We start from the raw sequence: 15,395 nt of genomic DNA on the forward strand, positions 1-15,395 counted from the left end.
CCTGTGGTCATGTATGGATGTGAGAGTTGGACTGTGAAGAAAGCTGAGTGCCGAAGAATTGATGCTTTTGAACTGTGGTGCTGGAGAAGACCCTTGAGAGTCCCTCAGACTGCAAGGAGATCCAAACAGTCCATCCTAAAGATCAGTCCTGGGTGTTCATTGGAAGGACTGATGTTGAAGTTGACGCTCCAATACTTTGACCACCTCATGCAAAGAGTTGACTCATTGGAAAAGACCCTGATGCTGGGAGGTATTGGGGGCAGGAGGAGAAGGGGACGACAGAAGATGAGATGGCTGGATGGCATCACTGACTTGATGCACAGGAATTTGGGTGAACTCCGGGAGTTGGTGATGAACAGGGAGGCCTGGCGTGCTGCAATTCATGGGATCGCAAAGAGTTGGACACGACTGAGGGACTGAACTGAACTTAACTGTTTAGGTTTTAAGGAAGCCTTCTTTTGGGGGGGAGATTCTCTTCATCATTATATTTACTTTCTTTTAACCATGTTCTTCCCAGTTCACTTTTGATATCAAGGACAGTTAAGAGATTTCTATGGATAAATAGACATTTTAATAGTGGTTAAACCATTGTCAAATTTGTGTAGTATATTAAAAATCTGAAGAAAATTCTGTATTTACACCATTCTTCTCTCTTTTACAGTATCTTTCCTAAATTACGCTTTAATTAATAACTGCCCCCAATTTTGGATTAAGGTGTCTTGCTATTGTAGATTATACCACTGTTAAGAAATTGTTAAACCTAAAAGTTTTAACTAAGAGGTGAGTATAGTATAATGATTAAGAGCAAACATTTTGGATTAGAATTCTGGCTTTTCCATATACTTAAAGTACAATCAGAAGGGACTTTCTGAGCCTTAGTTTCCTTATCTGTAATGTAGGGATAATGAAAAATTTCATTTATAGGCCAATTGTGATAATGGAATTATATAGCCCGTAAATTTTTAGCACAGTTCCTGGCACATAGACAGCATTCAGTAAAAACCAGTTATTATTGATAATATTATTTTAGCAGTATAATAGTATAATAGCAAATATTACATTTTATACTAAGAATATGGCTAGAATTGGGCAAATGCCTACTTGCAGGTAGATTTTTAGAAATCCTCAAATTTATTTTTCCCAGATCAAAATCTGCTCTTCCAGGGAGAAATGTTGATTGTCATCGATACAGTAATTTCTTTGTTTATTGTACTTTTGCAGCATTTCAGAATGCCTTGAAGATTTTTCACAGGATAAAAGGTGGTCGAGTTCCAGCTTCTGAAGTGGATAAAGTGTTGGATAGCATGGATATCTTGGTAGTCCCTGAAACTTTGCAGGAAGTGATAAAATATGCTAATATCAACAGTGAGTTATTTGAATCGATGTCTACGTATTTCTTTCTTGGCTACCAATTTTCGTGATTCATCCTTTACTTCTCCTTTTCCTACTTGATTTTTGCCCTTTGCCATGACACTGCTTGCTGGTGTCTATGATAAAAGATGGTCTAGAAAAATTAAGTGAGAAATTTCTAATTGTTATATTTTGGTATGTTTGGCACAAATATAAGAGAAAAATGGATTTTTTTTTCTTTTCATTGTTATCTCTCATTTCAAATAGTCATTTCTTGTCTTTGTGGAGAGGTAGTTTCTGTGGTATCAAGAGCATTGACTCCACAGGTTAGGAGACCTAAATTTCTTAAATTTCCAACTTTGTTTTGTAGCTTTGATTACAAAATCTTCCTGTGCTGTATAATTACATTCTCTTTAAACAGTATATTTAGCATATATTTTATATTAGGTGTTTACATGTGACCAAGAGATGTCCTATAATAATGGATTGATTAGTGATTGATTAATTGATTTATCCATTCATTCAATGAGTCAGATAGTCATTTAATATCTACTGTGCCTGAAACTGGTAGGTGATAGATACACAGATGAATAAAACATATTTATTGTTCTGAAGGAGCTCGCTCACATTCTGATGTAGAAAAAGGCAAATAAACTGAAAATTATGATAATATATGTAGCAAATACTATTATAGAGTGTATATATGCATATTGGAAGCACTAGAGAAAGATTATTAGAGGAGGTGACATGAGCTAAATGTTGAAGGATTTGTAGGAGTTAGTTGCAGATGGTGGTAGAGGGTGAAACTTTTTAGACTAAGGGAGCAGTTTGTGTAAATGTGGCAGGAATATAATCAGACATGGCATCCTTTCTGGTGGGATTCTACTGGATTTTGTCGTTTGGTAGTAGTGGCTTTATAGTGGGCCTTTGGTTGGTGAAGTGTAGTCTGGAGGTAGAAGCAGGCTGCATGCAGTTTCAATAGGTAGTCATTTATGGTGGGCTCTTAGGTAATAGACATGAGTGGAGAGATCTATGTATTAGAGCATGAAGATGTATATAAATAAGAATTTTAAAGACTAATCTCAAGTCTTATTATTAAATAGCCTTCAGGGCATGCTCTACCAGGAGCAACAGAAATCATATATGAAACGACTGCAGTGCCTTGCTTTTTGGCTTATGAAATTCTAGTCTGGGCTTCTAGGTCACCCTCTTTATTTGGAGACATGGATTAGACAAATAATACTAATTTCATAGGATTATTGTAGGATATAGATATAAAAATTTATCACTGTTTGGCACCTAGAACAGGCTCAAGAAATGTGAAGCAGAAACCCAAGAATCATCCTTGACAGCTATATTTTCTATGTTTTCCTTGTGAAATTATTACAAAGCACTATTATTTTAAAATCCTACATATCTCTTAAATCTTTCTGTTTTCCAGCATTATTACATTTTTCCTTAGGACAATTGGAGGTCTACCCATATTCTAGCAAGTCTGCCCGTATCTGGGCTTCCCTGATAGCTCAGTTGGTAAAGAAGCTGCCTGTAATGCAGGAGACCCTGGTTCAATTCCTGGGTCTGAAAGATCCCCTTGAGAAGGGACAGGCTACCCACTCCAGTATTCTTGGCCTTCCCTTGTGGCTCAGCTGGTAAAGAATCTGCCTGCAATATGAGAGACCTGGGAGACCTTGATCCCTGGGTTGGGACTCTCTCCTGGAAGAGGGAAAGGCTGCCTACTCCAGTATTCTGGCCTGGAGAATTCCTTGAAGTCACAAAGAATTGGACACGACTGAGCAACTTTCACTTTTCACTTTCATGCATATCTCCCTTTACACTGTAGCCAGAAAGATCTTTTCAAAAGAAACATCTGGTCATATTACCTTCTTTGTATAAAATCTAATAATACCTCTTTAATGTACAAGACTTTGCAAAGTCTGGCCTTTACCTGGATCTTAGCTTTATCTCAGACTACGTTCTCCCTTACCGTCTGTGCCTTTTTAGAGTTTCAACCTTATACTGCTTTCCTCCTGCCACAGCCATTACACATATTCTGTTCTTTTCCTGGAATATTTCTCTCCTCCTAGTTATTCCTGCTTATATTTGAAAAGTAAAAGTGAAAGTCAGTCATGTCTGACCCTTTGTGACCCTATGGACTACACAGTCCATGGAATTCTCCAGCCCAGAATACTGGAGTGGGTAGCCTTTCCCTTCACCAGGGGATCTACCCAATCCAGGGATTGAACCCAGGTCTCCTGCATTGCAGGCCTATTCTTTACCAGCTGAGCCACAAGGGAAGGCCAAGAATACTGGAATGGGTAGCCTATCCCTTCTCCAGTGGATCTTCCCGACCCAGAAATCAAACTGTGGTCTCCTGCATTGCAGGCAGATTCTTTACCAACTGAGCTATCAGGGAATTATTTATTTATTTTTAAAATTTTTATTTATTTTTAATTGAAGGATAATTGCTTTATAATATTGTGTTGGTTCCTGCCATACACCAACATGAATCAGTCATAAGTGTACATATGTCTACTCCCTGTGAACCTCCCTCCCACCTCCCACCCCACCCCACCTCTCTAGGTTGTCACAGAGCACAGGTTTGAGCTCCCTGAGTCATACAGCAAATTCCCACTGGCTATCTGTTTTATATGTGGTAATGTAAATGTTTCCATGCTACTCTCTCCATTTGTTCCACCCTTTCTTTCACCCCATGTCCACAAGTCTGTTCTCTGTATCTGCATCTCCCCCTCTACCCTGCATATGCGTTCATCAGTACCATCTTTCTAGATTCCATATATGTGCATTAGTATACGATATTTGTTTTTCTCTTTCTGACTTACTTCATTTTGTATAATAGGCTCTAGATTTGTCCATGTCATGTGAGCCAACACAAGTGCATTCCTTTTTTTAAAAAATTTATTTATTTTTTTAAAATTTTATTTTTACTTTATTTTACTTTACAATACTGTACTGGTTTTGCCATACATTGACATGAATCCAGCATGGGTGTATATGCGTTCCCAAACATGAACCCCCTTCCCACCTCCCTCCCCATAACATCTCTCTGGGTCATCCCCGTGCACCAGCCCCAAGCATGCTGTATCCTGCGTCGGACATAGACTGGTGATTCGATTCTTACATGATAGTATACATGTTACAATGCCATTCTCCCAAATCATCCCACCTTCTCCCTCTCCCTCAGAGTCCAAAAGTCTGTTATACACATCTGTGTCTTTTTTGCTGTCTTGCATACAAGGTCGTCATTGCCATCTTTCTAAATTCCACATATATCTGTTAGTATACTGTATTGGTGTTTTTCTTTCTGGCTTACTTCACTCTGTATAATCGGCTCCAGTTTCATCCATCTCATCAGAACTGATTCAAATGTATTCTTATTAATGGCTGAGTAATACTCCATTGTGTATATGTACCACAGCTTTCTTATCCATTCATCTGCTGATGGACATCTAGGTTGTTTCCATGTCCTGGCTATTATAAACAGTGCTGCGATGAACACTGGGGTACACGTGTCTCTTTCAATTCTGGTTTCCTCAGTGTGTATGCCCAGCAGTGGGATTGCTGGGTCATAAGGTAGTTCTATTTGCAATTTTTAAGGAATCTCCACACTGTTCTCCAAAGTGGCTGTACTAGTTTGCATTCCCACCAACAGTGTAGGAGGGTTCCCTTTTCTCCACACCCTCTCCAGCATTTATTGCTTGCAGATTTTTGGATCGCAGCCATTCTGACTGGTGTGAAGTGGTACCTCTTTGTGGTTTTGATTTGCATTTCTCTAATAATGAGTGATGTTGAGCATCTTTTCATGTGTTTGTTAGCCATCCGTATGTCTTCTTTGGAGAAATGTCTATTTAGTTCTTTGGCCCATTTTTTGATTGGGTTGTTTATTTTTCTGAAATTGAGTTGCATTAAGTTGCTTGTATATTTTTGAGATAAGTTGTTTGTCAGTTGCTTCATTTGCTATTATTTTCTCCCATTCAGAAGGTTGTCTTTTCACCTTGCTTATATTTTCCTTTGTTGTGTAGAAGCTTTTAATTTTAATTTGATCCCATTTGTTTATTTTTGCTTTTATTTCCAGAATTCTGCGAGGTGGATCATAGAGGATCCTGCTGTGATTTATGTCGGAGAGTGTTTTGCCTATATTCTCCTCTAGGAGTTTTATAGTTTCTGGTCTTACATTTAGATCTTTAATCCATTTTGAGTTTATTTTTGTGTGCGGTGTTAGAAAGTGATCTAGTTTCATTCTTTTACAAGTGGTTGACCAGTTTTCCCAGTACCACTTGTTAAAGAGATTGTCTTTACTCCATTGTATATTCTTGCCTCCTTTGTCAAAGATAAGGTGTCCATATGTGTGTGGATTTATCTCTGGGCTTTCTATTTTGTTCCATTGGTCTATATGTCTGTCTTTGTGCCAGTACCGTACTGTCTTGATGACTGTGGCTTTGTAGTAGAGCCTGAAGTCAGGCAGGTTGAATCCTCCAGTTCCATTCTTCTTTCTCAAGATTGCTTTGGCTATTCGAGGTTTTTTTTGCATTTCCATACAAATCTTGAAATTATTTGTTCTAGTTCTGTGAAAAATATGGATGGTAGCTTGATAGGGATTGCATTGAATTTATAAATTGCTTTGGGTAGTATACTCATTTTCATTTGATGAAAGAAATCAAAGAGGACACTAATAGATGGAGAAATATACCATGTTCATGGATCGGAAGAATCAATAAAGTGCATTCCTTTTCATAGCTGAGTAATATTCCATTGTGTATATGTACCACAACTTCTTTATCTGTTCATCTGTCGATGGACTTCTAGGTTGTTTCCATGTTTTAGCTACTATTGTAAATGGTGCTGCAATGAACATTGGGGTACATATATCTTTTTAAATTATGGTTTAATACTTAATACTTTAAATCTAAACTACACTCTGTTTTGTTTTTTTTTTGTCATTGAAATTCTTTTTGTTTTTTTAATTTTTATTTTTACTTTATTTTACTTTACAATACTGTGTTGGGAACTCATGTACACCTGTTTTTAGAGATGTTTCCCTGACCTCTCTGACTAGGTCACATTCTCATATTGTACACTTTAACCGGATTGATCTCAGTTGCCATTTATATTTTAAACTGTTTGATTAAGGTTTGTGTATTAATTAAGACTAGTTAAGCACCAGGAGAGCAGATATCGTGTCTACTTTTGCTCAATATTGTATCCTCAGTATGTAACACAGTGAATATGGTAGATATTAACTGCTGAAACAATGTTGAAAGAATTAATAATTCTCACTCCTTATTCCATCTCCCCCAGTCAAGAAGAACAAGGTTTCTTCATTTTGTCATATTAATGAAGTCTTATGTTTCAGTGTATACTGAATTACTAATTCATAATTCCAGATATTGTTCAAAACCCATAATAGCTGGCCCTTTGTTCCTATTTGCACATATTTATGTGGTGTTGTAATTTTAGAATAGGATAGCAGCTGTATTGTGTTCAAAAGGAAATACAGTATCTAAACTCAAGAATTCTTTGTATTACAGGTAATCAAATGGTGGATATTGGGGATATTATATTTACTTTGGATGAACTACAGCAAGAGTATGAGAATATTTGTAAGTGATCTCTTGTTGCTATATACGTTTTGTTTATAAATTATCTTTAAGTACGAATTTATAGATTTTATTATATGAGTTTTGAAAGACTTCTTTAAACTCTTTACTCTCTTAAATCAGAGAGATAAAAATTTAATATAGTACCCTGAATATACCTAATAATCAATATTATAATTATATTCCCTGATGGCTCAGATGATAAAGAATCTGCTTGCAAGGCAGGAGACCCAGGTTCAATCCCTGGGTCAGGAAGATCCCCTGGAGAAGAAATTGGCTACCCATTCTATTCTTGCTTGAAGAATTCCGTGGACAGAGGAGCCTGGTGGGCTACAATCCATCGGGTCACAAAGGGTTGGACACAACTGCGTGACTAACATTTTCACATAATTATATAATATTACAATCTCATAATTTTTCTGTTTTTATCCTTCTCTTAATATTTTGTAACATAGTCAACTTTAAAACAAAGTAGTAACACTAAAAAAAAGGGAACATTTAATTTGCAATCTGTGGTCATTCTGACATCTTGACATTGACTGTTTAAAAAACCATAGTATGTTTTTCTCTATCACACATTGTTTAGTTTTTCTTCATTAAGTGCATTGTTTTTGGTGTTTTCCTGTTCAGTTCAGTCGCTCAGTCGTGTCCGACTCTTCACGACCCCATGAACCGCAGTATGCTAGGCCTCCCTGTCCATCACCAACTCCCGGAGTCCACCCAAACCCATGTCCATTGTGTCGGTGATGCTATCCAACCATCTCATCCTCTGTCGTCCCCTTCTCTTCCCACCCTCAATCTTTCCCAGCATCAGGATCTTTTCAAATGAGTCAGCTCTTCACATCAGGTGGCTAAAGTCTTAGAGTTTCAGCTTCAACATCAGTCCCTCTAATGAACACCCAGGACTGATCTCTTTTAGGATGGACTGGTTGGATCTCCTTGCAGTCCAAGGGACTCTGAAGAGTCTTCTCCAATGCCACAGTTCAAACGCATCAAATACATCGTCATTCTTTACTCTTTGTCTCATTTGTCCAAATGTCATTTGATCAAGATTATCTATGTACATAATTTTAAGGATTATATAGCTCTATAAGCTTGTTAGAAAAAGAAAAAAGGCAGCTTCTTGCCTAATCCTCCTCTCAGCTTCTCCAGAGGCAAAAAATTCAAATATTTTAGCTGATTACTTGATATTTATCTTCATGACTGAAGATAGCCTGTTTATATTGCTACTTTTTAATTTCTAAAATTTTAGGTAGACAAAGTAAACTTCCTACTATTGATGCTGAAAGCTTGGCTTCTCTGCACCCATGCTGGATTGAATCTCAATAACAGAGTTCTGGGTGAAGTAGAAAAGAATAGCTTTATTGATTTGTCAGGCAAAGGGGAACACAGTGGACTCCTGTCCTAAAAAACTGTGTCCCAACCCAGGGGAGTTTGGTCAGGGCTTTTATAATAATGGTCCAAGAGTAGGCTCTCTGAAAAAATTAGGGTGTGTATAGTGAAAGTGAAAGTGAAGTCACTCAGTTGTGTCCGACTCTTTGCGACCCCATGGACTGTAGCCCACCAGGCTCCTCCCTCCATGGGATTCTCCAGGCAAGAGTACTGGAGTGGGTTGCCATAGATGCTTTCAAATTGTGGTGCTGGAGAAGACTCTTGAGAGTCCCTTGGACAGCAAGGAGATCAAACCAGTCAATCCTAAAGGAAATCAGTTCTGAATATTCATTGGACAGACTGATGGTGAAGCTGAAGTTGTAATACTTTGGCCACCTGATGCAGAGCCAACTCATTGGAAAACGCCCTGATGCTGGCAAAGATTGAGGGCAGGAGGAGAAGGGGACGACAGAGGATGAGATGGTTGGATGGCATCACTGACTCAATGGACATGAGTTTGAGCAAACTCTCAAACTCTCTAAGTCCAGGGAGGTCTGGACTTAGTGACTGAGCAACAAAAACCACCAGGGCTTACACTCCCTTAACCTTGTTTCAGGTGGTTGGTCTCCTAATCTTGATTAGTTTCTATGATCCCTTTAGTCTTGCCTCTGATAGTTACTTGGCTGCTTCTCCCTTGATTGTTGTTGTTCAGTCACTCAGTCATGTCCAACTCTTTGCAGCCCCATGAACTACAGCATACCAGGCTTCCATGTCCCTCACCACCTTGCAGAGTTTGCTCAAACTCATGTCCATCAAGTCCATGATGCCATCCAACAGTCTCATCCTCTGTTGTCCCCTTCTCCTCCTGTCTTCAGTCTTTCCCAGCATCAGGGTCTTTTCCAATGAGTCAGTGCTTTGCATCAGGTGACTAAGTATTGGAGCTTCAGCTTCAGGATCAGTTCTTCCAATGAATATTCAAGGTTGATTTTCTTTAGGATTGACTGGTTGGATCTCCTTGCTGTCCAAGAGACTCTCAAGAGTCTTTTCCAGCATCACAGTTTGAAGGCATCAATTCTTTGGCACTCAGCCTTTTTTATCCCTGGCTCTCACATCTGTATATGATTACTGGAAAAATCATAGCTTAGACTATACAGACTATACAGTCAGCAAAGTAATGTCTCTGCTTTTTAATACACTGTCTAGGTTTCAGGGTAGGTCATGGAGGCTGGAGTTTTGCCTGTGAGAAACTGGGGACACAAGGACTTCCATGCTTGGGAGTCCCACAGAGCCTCATTTGGTTTTACTATTGAAAATAAGAATTTAGTTCTGTTTCATTTTCCCTGTCTACACCACATCCACCTACTCTTCCTGGACCTATTAAGAAGAGGTGGCAAGAATACACAGAAGAACTATGCAAAAAAGATCTTCATAACCCAGATAACCATGGATGGGCAATTGTTCATCTAGACCCAGACAGCCGGGAGTGCAAAGTCAAGTGGGCCTTAGGAAGCATCACCATGAACAAAACTAGTGAAGGTGATGGCATTCCAGCTTAGCTGAGCTATTTCAAATCCTAATAGATGATGCTGTTAAAGTGCTGCACTCAATATGTCAGCACATTTGGAAAACTCAGCAGTGGCCACAGGACTGGAAAAGGTCAGTTTTCATTCCAATCCCAAACAAAGGCAATGCCAAAGAATGTTCTGACTGCCTCACAATTGCACTCATCTCACACACTAGCAAAGTAATGCTGAAAATTCTCCAAGCAAGGCCTCAGCAATACGTGAACTGAGAACTTCCAGATGTTCAAGCTGGATTTAGAAGAGGCAGAGGAGCAAGAGATCAAATTGCCAACATCCGCTGGATCATGGAAAAAGCAAGAGAGTTCCAGAAAACATCTATTTCTGCTTTATTGACTATGCCAAAGCCTTTGACTGTGTGGATCACAATCAACTGTGGAAAATTCTGAAAGAGATGGGATTACCAGACCACCTTACCTGCCTCTTGAGAAATCTGTATGCAGGTCAAGAAGCAACAGTTAGAACTGGACATGGAATAAGAGACTGGTTCCAATTCGGGAAAGGAGTATGTCAAGGCTGTATATTGTCACCCTGCTTATTTAACTTGTATGCAGAATACATCGTGCAAAGTGCTGGGTTGGATGAACCACAAGCTGGAATCAAGATTGCCGGGAGAAATATCAATAACATTAGATATGCAGATGACACCATCCTTATGGCAGAAAGTGAAGAGGAACTAAAAAGCCTCTTGATGAAAGTGAAAGACGACACTGAAAAAGTTGACTTAAAACTCAACATTCAAAAAATGAAGATCATGGCATCTTGTCCCACCACTTCATGGCAAATAAATGGGGAAACAGTGACAGACTTTATTTTCTTGGGCTCCAAAATCACTGTAGGTGGTGACTGCAGCCATGAAATTAAAAGATGCTTTTTCCTTGGAAGAAAAGCTATGACCAACCTAGACAGCATATTAAAAAGCAGAGACATTACTTTGCTGACAATGGTCCATCTAGTCAAAGCTATGGTTTTTATAGTAGTCATGTATGGATGTGAGAGTTGGACTGTGAAGGAAGCTGAGCGCTGAAGAGTTGATGCTTTTGAACTGTGGTGTTGGAGAAGACTCTTGAGAGTCCCTTGGACTGCAAGGAGATCCAACCAGTCCATCCTAAAGGAAATTAGTCCTGAATATTCATTGGAAGAACCAATGCTGAAACTGAAGCTCCAGTACTTGATCACCTGATGCAAAGCACTGACTCATTGGAAAAGACCCTGATGCTGGGAAAAATTGAAGGGACAATAGAGAATGAGATTGTTGCATGGCATCATGGACTTGATGGACATGAGTCTGAGCAAGCTCCAGGAGTTGCTGATAGACAGGGAAGCCTGGCATGCTGCAGTCCATGGGATTGCAAAGAGTCGGACAAGACTGAGTGACTGAACTGAACTGAACATTTTATGTGTAGTTATATTCCTGGACTCTCTCTTCATTAACATTCTGGAAGAAGAATTTTTCACTTCTTTCCCTGTATCAGATTCTGTACTCATGTTTGATTGGCAGTTTAAGTATAGAATTCTAGGTTGGAAATAAATTTCCTTAGAATTTTTCTGTTTTCCACTTTTCGGTGTTGCTGTCAAATCCACAATTCTTTTGATTCCTGACTTTTTGTATGTAACTGATTTTTTTCTTTGAAAAAATATTCATTGGAAGGATACAGAATAGTTTCTTTTTTATAGAATAGTGTTCTGAAATTTCATGATTATGTGCCTTGAAATAGATTGTTTTGGCAACAGTTGTGTTGAGTACAGTATAATGTGATTCTGGGAAATTTAAGCAATTTGTTGATGATTTCCTTTCCTCTCTGAAACATTTATTACTTGGATACTTGACATCCTGAATGGATTCTCCTCTTTTTAAAAACAAACAAACAAAAAACCTTTTTCTCTGTCATTTTTTGGTGAGATGTACTTAACTTTATCTTCCAACCCATGTGTTTAGGCTTTCATTTGTGCTTTTCAAGATTTCCAACAATTTTTTTTCCCTTCTGAAAGTATATTCTTTTAACATCTTCTTGTTACATGGATATTCCTATTGTTTCATGAACATAATATCTTCTGTTGTGCTAAGGATGATGTTTAAAATTTTTTCTTTTTCATTCATAGTGTTTTCTCCAAGTTATTTTTCTCTTATTTGGCCTTCATTTCAGAGGCATTCTCCAAATGTCTGGTGATCTTTGGTTGTCTGCTTATGTTTGAGAATAATGAACTCAAAAGCTGTTTGGAAACTTTGAGACTGGGAGTGGAACTAGTTGACTATGGACTGAACACTCTAGAGTAGTGGTTCTTAACCAGAAGTGATTTTGGTTATCACTCTCCCACAGGAACATTTGGCAACATGTGGAGATGCTTTTTGGTCATTAAAACATGTGTTACTGGCATTAAGTGATTAGAGGCCAGGGATGCTTTTGTTGACTTAAAAAAAAACAAACAAACAGCACAACCTAAAAGTTGAGAATTGTATTTTATTGGGTGGCATTAATGAGGACTTAAGCCTGGGATACAGCCTCTCAGAAAGCACTGAGGGACTATTCCAAAGAGATAAGGGAGGAGCCAGGATATACAGGAGTTTTTGCAAAACTCCTATAGAATTCATGTAATCAAATTTTGTTTTTTTTTTGGTTGTGTGGCATGTGGGATCCTAGTTCCCTGATCAGCAATCGAACCCATGCCCCCTGCTTTGGAAGTTCAGAGTCTTCCAAAGTCTTCAAAGTCCACTGGACCTTCAGGGAAGTCCCTACACACACTTTTAGATATCCCCTTCTCCCCCTCTTAATAAGGAATTGAAGTGAAGTGAAGTTGCTCAGTCGTGTCCTACTCTTTGCCACCCCGTCGACTGTAGCCTACCAGGCTTCTCCGTCCATGGGATTTCCCAGGCAAAAGTGAGGAATCGTGTGTCCCCAAATGCCAATACTGCTGAGGTCAGGGCATCATGCTATAGGCAATCTGGCTGGAATTTTGCCTCGAAGACCCTTGACATCACCATCTTTAGGGTGTTTTTCCTTTCAAGATGGTCAGTGTTTTCAAAGAAGCAGCTTCTAGTTTCCTTCTTTGAAGCTGTAAGTTATCTTGCCAGAGTTTCAGATGTTTAATGAGACAAAAGAACTGGAGTTCTCTTTATTCAGTGGTAATTGTCATGTAACCCTCCCTTTTCATTATCCAGATAATACCATAATTCTCTTCTATGTTTTGTATTCCCTAACCCAGAGACTTTGTGTTTAACCCTCTCTGGTGTATTGTTAGTCTTCTGCTGCAAGGGGAGAAGATCAGTACATGGCCATGAGAAAATATATGGCTGTGTGAAGGTTATCTTGGGTTGTTGGAAGAGGGTGTTTGCTATGACCAGTGCTTTTTCTTGGCAAAACTCTATTAGTCTTTACCCTGCTTCATTCCGCATTCCAAGGCCAAATTTGCCTGTTACTCCAGGTGTTTCTTGACTTCCTACTTTTGCATTCCAGTCCCCCATAATGAAAAGGACATCTTTTTTGGGTGTCAGTTCTAAAAGATCTTGTAGGTCTTCATAAAACCATTCAACTTCAGTTTCTTCAGCGTTACTGGTTGGGGCATAGACTTGGATAATTGTGATATTGACTGGTTTGCCTTGGAGACAAACAGAGATCATTCTGTCATTTTGAGATTGCATCCAAGTACTGCAGTTCGGACTCTTTTGTTGACCATGATGGCTACTCCATTTCTTCTGAGGGATTCCTGCCCGCAGTAGTAGATATAATGGTCAATGCAATCACCAGCTGCCAAGAAAATAAAGTCTGTCACTGTTTCCATTGTTTCCCCATCTATTTGCCATGAAGTGATGGGACTGGATGCCATGATCTTAGATTTCTGAATGTTGAGTTTTAAGCCAACTTTTTCACTTTCCTCTTTCACTTTCATCAAGAGGCTTTCAGGATACTTTCTTTTTTCTTTAGTTTTTAGCCATTTGATTGTGATGCATTGGGAGTGTGTATTTTTGAGTTTATCCTTTTGGGGTTCACTGAGCTTCTTGGATCTCTCTTGCCAAAGTTGCAATCTTTTGTCATTGTAACTTCAAATATTTGTTCTGCACCACATTTTCTCCCGTCTTCTTGAGACTACAAAGACACAAATGTTAGCCCTCTTTGATGTTGTCCCACAGATCCTTGACACTTTGTTAATTTTGTTTTCATTCTTATTTACCTCTACCTGTTTAAATTGAATAATTTCAATTAATGTGTCTTCAGTTTCATAAACTATCCCTCTGACATCTCCATTATGTTGTTGAACCTATCTGATTAATTTTTTTTACTTTAATTATTATATTTTTAAGTTTCAAATTTCCAAATTTGGTTCTTCTTTATATCTTTTGTTTTCTGAGACTTTCTATCTTTCTATTTTGAGTGGTTTTTTTTTTTTCCACTGTAATTTGGAGCATTTTCAGAATAGATGCTTAGAAGTTTATTTATTTATTTGGCTTTGTTGGGTCTTGGTTGCAGCATGCAGGAACTTTGTTGCATCATGAAGCATCTTTCATTGCGGTGCATGGGCTCTCTAATTATGATGCTTAGGCTCAGTAGTTGTGGTACCTGGGCTTAGTTGCTCTGATGTACGTGGGATCTTAGTTCTCAGGGATTGAACCTGTGTCCGCTGCATTGCAAGGCAGATTCTTAACCCCTGGACTACCTGGGAGCTCCTTGCTTGAAAGTTTTTAGAAGGCAATTTCAACGTCTTTTTCAACTTGGTCTTGACATCAGTTGCTTGTCTTTTCCCATGCAAACTGAGATTTTCTTTGTTCTTCACATGTGAAGTGGTTTTGAATTACATCCTGGACATTTTGAAGATTAAGTTATGAGACTGTGGGTCTAAAATTCTGTGGAAATTCTATGGAAAATGTTGAAATCTTGTTTTGGCAGGAATTTGACTCAATTTGGTTTAGGCCACAAATTTCAATTAATTTTCTGTGTTTTTTCAATTTCAATATCAGTTTGTTTTTCATAGCCTTTGCAGTGCTATTCAGATCTGTGTGTCATCCAGAGCCAAAGTGGAACCTGTGTAGTGGTCTATCCTGAAGTTTAGTTCTCAGAGTTATGGTGCATTGTTTAGGGCCAAATTCATGCATGTGCAGATCAGGGGTGAGTGCAGGAGTTTATAAGCAGCTTTATGAGATCATTTTCCTGAGCTACTCCCTCTCCACAATCTATTTAGTGTTTTTTAATCTCTGCTGCTGCTGCTGCTGCTGCTAAGTCACTTCAGTTGTGTCTGACTCTGTGCAACCCCTAGACGGCAGCCCACCAGGCTCCTCTGTCCCTGGGATTCTCCAGGCAAGAACACTGGAGTGGGTTGCCATTTCCTTCTCCAATGCTTTAATCTCTGAGAGCTCTCATTTTTGTTTCTCTAGCTGAAAACAGTGATTTACTTACAACACTCTGCTACACAGTTCTAAGGCCAAGTGGCCGAAGGACACAGAGAATAAAAGCAACTTGCTAATATATTCCTCTACTTTTTTGAA

At 38.8% G+C, this 15,395-nt stretch overlaps 1 protein-coding gene across 1 annotated transcript in view; it reads left to right on the forward strand.

The window, feature by feature from the left end:
• Positions 1-15,395, forward strand: part of EFCAB13 (EF-hand calcium binding domain 13) — a 315,250-nt gene that overhangs the window by 43,969 nt on the left and 255,886 nt on the right. Inside the window, exons 9-10 of the mRNA XM_060395750.1 lie at positions 1,222-1,365; positions 6,897-6,968. Coding sequence (XP_060251733.1) covers positions 1,222-1,365; positions 6,897-6,968 — 216 coding nt within the window. The remainder of the gene's footprint in view (positions 1-1,221; positions 1,366-6,896; positions 6,969-15,395) is intronic.

The sequence above is a fragment of the Ovis aries genome, chromosome 11 (genome assembly GCF_016772045.2).
Source record: "Ovis aries strain OAR_USU_Benz2616 breed Rambouillet chromosome 11, ARS-UI_Ramb_v3.0, whole genome shotgun sequence".
NCBI classification, from domain to species: Eukaryota; Metazoa; Chordata; class Mammalia; order Artiodactyla; family Bovidae; genus Ovis; species Ovis aries.